Here is a 6,000-nt window from a genome sequence, read left to right on the forward strand (position 1 = left end):
TAGAAATTAACATGTTCACACAAATAGAGATGGGTAATAGCCATTTTTAATCTTCACAGAGGAGAGTACTGGGCTTCAGTGAACTGAGTTCCAGTTTTCATTACAAAACTTACTAAATGTGTGGAACATGAGAAAGTGACTTAAATTCTCTCCAAACCCCAGTTTTCCTCATCTGTAAAACAAGGAATAATACCAGCAGTATCTACTTCCAAAGGTTCTTGTACTAATACATAAAAGCACTTTGGAAACTTGGGGGGTGAGGGGGAAGGCACAAGCACCAATTCCAAAAGTACTACATAAGTATCAGCAGTTAGTATTATTTACAGGCTGCTAAATGAATTTTTTAGACTATCAAAATGTGCTGTTTCAAAGAAGAAAATACAAGGTTAGTTTTTTCTTTAACAAGAAAAAAGAAAAGAAAAACAGACCACCTATGAAGCCTGGAGCTAAAGTAATACCAGACACATATTTTTTTAAAACAAACCCTAAACTACAGTATGCTGCTGTAAACATCCTTTAAATGACTGTGTGCTTAAATCTCTACAAATAGTTTATTTGTAAACCCCATCATTTTTGTTCCAACTTTTGAGGAAGAAACCTTTGACACAAGTTTCTAAAGCAAACTCAACTGATATCACCTTTACTTACCTGTGAAATATAAATCCAAAGGTCTTCACATAGCATACACAAATAATTGGTCATGTCTATGATCTAGCTCAACATTACTCACAATATGAAAATTGAAAATTCAATAAATTTCAGGAGCATTCAGCCATTTGCAATATTGATACTTTTCAAAATCATCACCATTAAATGGTTAGAGTACTTCATGTTGACTCTTTTGACATTTCTTCAGAACCAACACAAAGATATACAGTACTACCATTTAAGAAATTGAGAAGTACCAGGAAATTTAAGACAGTCCAATCTTCATTTAATATTGAATCATAGAGAGCATGGCTAATAAACTGAGCAAAAAAAAAGGTCAGGCCAGTTATTAAGTTTCAACAAAAGCCCAAGTGTCTGAAGAGGGGGAAAATGGGGCAAATTACTGAAATGCTAATGTGTAAAACCGCAAACACCAGCTATCCTCAGCAATGTGAAGGGGTTTTATGACAATGAATGAAAACTTTTTAATATTTTTGATGCCAGAGTCTATATTTCAGAGAATTAGGATTTGCCTAGGTGTAAAACATACAGCTTGGTGAAAAAGAGAACATAAACCAATTGAATATAATTTAAAACATTAATACAAAGTGGTCCCTAAGCAAGGTCCTCTACACTAGGTTATTTTGACACCTTAAAACAATAACAAATGGTAAAAAAAAGTTTTTATACCGAAAGTATTAAAATCTCTGAACTATTAGAAAACTGCAATACACTTTGGATTCTTCAGGGGCATATAGTATAGTATAAATGTAGTATACGGTTACAGTTTTAGTAATAAAAGTCATGACAATGAATGCTCTCTGCTAGGCCTCACTTAACATAAGGAGAAAGTATAGGATCTTTTCCTCCCCCAACTCCCTGGATCTCTCAGCGCACACACACAATGTAGTTACTAATTTTGCTTTCTCCCTATCCCAACTACCGCCTTGATGATAGACACTGCTCCACCTGGCTGAAGCCTGCCTACCTACCTAACCGGCCCGCTCATCTCCAGTCCAGCCTCCCTCCTAGGCTCGCTCGTCCACATCGCACAATCCCAAGTGCGGCCTCCTCCCTGGCCTTCTTAGCCATCTTTGCTGTCCCCATGCTTGCTACTGCCCCACCCTGGCTGCCCCAGCCGAGTCCCATGTGCCCGCTGTCACCATCCCACGTGGGGGTAACCTCCTGAGCCCACCTCGCAGCCCTCACACCTCACAGCCCCCCTCCCCACACCCCGTCCTCGGAGAGGCGGGCTCGCCCCACCCCCACTCCATGTGGGCTCCCCCCGGAGTGGGCCACGCTCTTTCCCCGGCCCCGGCTCTCTCTCTCCTTCTGTGGATCTCTCCCCCTTCTCCCTACCGGGCCTACCTTCCTGCTTGCCACCTTTCGCTGCTGCCCGCCGCCCCCCAGCCCCGGGCCCCTTTTCTCCCCCACAGCCCCCCCCCCGGCTCTCCGCGGGCCTAGGCTCCCCCTCCCTTCCCACTTTAGGGGCTGCCCCGCCCTGCGCCCCAGTCCCGGGCCTTTTACCCTTGGGGCCGGCGGGGCCTCCTGCTCCGGTGCCGTCTCCCTGGGCGGCGGTGGCGCCGGCTGGGGGCGGCGGCGGTGGCGGCGGCTGCTGGACCGGGCCCCGCAGGAAGGACGGCACGAACTCAGCGGCGTGGACGTTGGGCACGAAGGGCTTGGCGTTGACGTTGAGCTGCCGGCTGAAGGCCGCACTGAGGTTCTGGGCCTCGGCCGCGGCTGCCGTGGCGGTAGCTGCTGCCGGGGGGGCGCCGCCAGGGCCCGGGGCTTCCATATCCGCCTGGTCCCAGCAGTCGGGCGCCGAGTCGCTGCTGCTGCTGCCGCTGCTGCTCCCGCCGCCGCCGCTGCCCGGATCCATGGTCGGGGGGGCCGTGTGTGTGGAAAGGAGAGGGCGGGAAATGGGGGAGGAGGGGAAGGGACGGGGGGCGAGTGGGGCGCGCTGACTGGGGGACGAGGGAAGAGGGAAGAGGGAAAAGGGGGAGAGAGACACAAACCCCGGCGGTGCCGCTACAGCTTGGGACCCGACTCTACCCTGGCGGCGGCAAAGGCGGCGGCGGCTCAACCCCCCCACTCCTCGTGTGTGCGAGTGTGTGCGGATCTCCTCCCTCCCTCCCCCCCCCCCACCCCAACCCCAACCACCTCCGACTCCCTCGCCACCAACCCCACGCCTGGTGCGGATTGACCCCTCGCTGCCACCCGTACCTTCGCCCTGGTAGTTCGCAGCCGATTTCCTTATCCGTTCTGGTCTATGGAAAGCAGGAAGTCAGAGGACTACGAATCCCGGCAGATGCCGCGCGACCCTGATGCGGTTTTCCCGGGGTTTGACGGTAGTTGAAGTTCGCGGGAGGCGGTGGCCTAAGCCCGAGGGCAACCGGAAAGGACTCTCCCTCCCAGCATTCATCGGGAGGAGGTAGACGTCTGGTGGCTCGTCCCTGGTCCCACCTGTTAGCCGGAGAGGGGGAAGGGGAACGGGAAGGGGAAGGAAAAGGGGAGGGCAGTCGGCTTCTGATCTGGTTGCGACCGGGACTTCAGGAGATGGCGACTCACTTTTGCCGGAGGAGTTTTACATTTGGAATGTGGAAATTCTTTTTGCTAACTAATGGGATCCGTAGAAATTGTTTCCAGCAACAAATTGAAAATCTAGTTGGTTCTTTTAATTTTTTTTTCAAAAGACGTATTTGTAGCATGAGGTGCTCCATCCTTGAACCAACTTTTCTGCTCTTTCTCTCTTCCTCTTTATCGAATCCGTTCGAGAAGCCATTGGTCGCCCCCTGCTCGTGTCCTGGCCCCACTGCTGCCAGCCAACTTTCTGCCGCACACTTTGGAGCCTTTCCCCGTATCCGTGTTTGATAGAGGAGACAATAAAACCTGGAAGCTTCCCTGCCGCTCATAAAATAAACAGGGCCCAAATGCTTCCAGCGTATTGCTGATGGGGTGTCTGGACACACTGACTCACTGTGTGTTGCTTTACAAATTACATAATCCCTTTGCCCTAGTTTTCCAGTCTCCCCACCCCCATCCCCCCAAAAAGCGGGGTTGGGGTGGGAATAGGAGTTCTAATGTCTACTTTGGTTGGAGCAAACCAACAGACCGTCCATTAATTCTATCAAGAAGTGTAGTAGAAAAAGCGTAGGATCTGGAATCTGATCTCTTGTATTTTAAGTCCTGTCTTTTCTATTTACTACCATTGTGAACTTGGGAAAGTTACTTCCCCTTCCTGGGCCTCAGTTTCCTCATTTATAAAATAAGATAGTTGCACTAGATGATCTCTAAAGTTCCTCTCCTAGCTGTTAATTCTGTCCTCTGCTTTTAAAAGATTGTTTTACTTCGGGTTCCTTCTTGGGTTGATGACATACCAAGCCTAGGTTACATTCCGTTGGACAGATCTTGATAATAATTTTTGTGATTATGAAAAGAGATATTTTTTAAAATTTACTACAACAGGTATAATAGCAGTGTTCTTGTTGAGGCATGTTTTATTTCCAGGCATTTCACCAATCCTTGGTTGAGCATCTCGCATCTAAAGAATCTAGAATTCTTATATGTCAGCAGAATGATAGGTCCCACAGACAGATAAAAAGCTACCCAACAAATTAATAGACAAATCAAGATTAGATACAGTTCCTACTTTGTCGTACTGGAATAGGCTCCAAAAACTGCACACAGCTGTATTTTTAAAAACATTTTAAAAGTTTTGCCAAAGTATACCAAAAATGAAACTATGAATTTACTTTTAGCACAAATAAGTTCAATAATTAACTTCAATGGTTATTTTCCTCTGAATTTTAGTTAATTTTTTAAAAAATTTTAAATAAAACGGATCTTGAGTGCTAAATCTTTGAAAATTTTGGGTAAAAATACTGCCGTTAGAGTTAAAGAACAAGGATTCAAATCTAAACTCTACTACTCATTTCGTGTATGAGATGACAGGGTTAGAAAAAATGATTGCTCAGATCTCCAGCTCTAAATTCTATGATTCTCTAATTATAACAAGGCTTGGTTTTAAGTGTGCCATATTTGCACTTCACACTCTTGGAAATTTGAATTTGGACTTTTTCTAATTGGAAAAGCTATATTTTGGGGTATTATGAAGTTCTGATGATTCTAATGTAAAGTGTTTTGTAGACCCAATGAAATAATTTTTAAATGAAGTCCTTTAGATGGTTGAAGTTAAATGAGAGAGGCAGTGTTTGCTATTTAAGTTCAGTGGTTCACACAATTTAGAGCTGGTGATACCTATTATCTATCACCTGACTATGGGCAAGTCTCTTCACCTCTGTACCTCAGTCTGGAAAATGGAATGAGCCTAGATGAACTCTAAGGGTCATCCTATCCTAAAGTCCTATGATTCTAAGACTATAGCATAGGTTTATAGAAAACTTGTCAAACAAAGCAAGCTTAATATAACATCATCCCCCACCAACAGGAATATCAATGTTTACTATATAGTATGTTCTGCTACAGAGCTAGATCAGTACTTTAAACACCAAAATTTTAATACATGCCATACAATATGACTGAAAAGGGGAGGGAGAGAATAGGGAATAAACCAATAGTAAAATCATACCATGACTATGTCAGATGGGATAGCATAAAAAAGCATTTTCTGCCTCTAAGTATATGTGCTCCTCAAACTACTCCCGAAAATCTTAACTTATGCATCTAGTTTAAATACTTAACTAGGATTCCTCCTCTAACCATATTTTCACTAGATACCACATGAGGTGGTGTTATCGAATATTTAACATTCCCTGGGGCCCTGAATTATCATACTTTATGATGGATTCTTCAAGTTTAATTTAGCAGTTTCTTTTTTCATTTTTTTTCTTAAGGACCATAGGTACCCCCAAACAGAAAAGCTCTATGATTCAGCTAACACAGGGAATGCTCTCCACGATAAGTCTTGAAGCAACCTAGTACAGTGGAAAATTAGCTGGATTTAGATTCCTGGCACAAATTGACTGACTCAGAGGAGCTGGGCTTAAATTCTTGTACTGTCACTTAATTGTATGACCCTGGGCAAGCCATTTTAACATCTCTTCGTGTCAGTTTTCTCATCTGTAAGATTAGGTTGGAATGGATGTACCCTTTGTTTTGTTCGGGTTTTTTTGCAGGGCAGTGAGGGTTAAGTGACTTGCCCAGGGTCACACAGCTAGTAAGTGTCAAGTGTCTGAGGTCACATTTGAACTCAGGTCCTCTTAAATCCAGGGCCAGTGCTTTATCCACTGTGCCATGTAGCTGCCCCATGGATGTACTCTAAGATCCTTTACACCTCTAAATCTCTTCTTTGATTTACTAAGTGAGTCCTAAGGCATTACTTGAGGCCCCTAG

At 45.2% G+C, this 6,000-nt stretch overlaps 1 protein-coding gene across 2 annotated transcripts in view; it reads right to left on the reverse strand.

Annotated features, from left to right (window-relative positions):
• Positions 1 to 2,777, reverse strand: part of GSPT1 (G1 to S phase transition 1) — a 47,552-nt gene extending 44,775 nt beyond the window's left edge. For both annotated transcript variants that reach the window (XM_043981309.1, XM_043981305.1), the window contains exon 1: positions 2,176 to 2,777. In XM_043981309.1, coding sequence (XP_043837244.1) covers positions 2,176 to 2,527 — 352 coding nt within the window. In that variant the 5' untranslated portion in view covers positions 2,528 to 2,777. The remainder of the gene's footprint in view (positions 1 to 2,175) is intronic.
• Positions 2,778 to 6,000: the final 3,223 nt, after the last annotated feature.

The sequence above is a fragment of the Dromiciops gliroides genome, chromosome 1 (genome assembly GCF_019393635.1).
Source record: "Dromiciops gliroides isolate mDroGli1 chromosome 1, mDroGli1.pri, whole genome shotgun sequence".
NCBI lineage: Eukaryota > Metazoa > Chordata > Mammalia > Microbiotheria > Microbiotheriidae > Dromiciops > Dromiciops gliroides.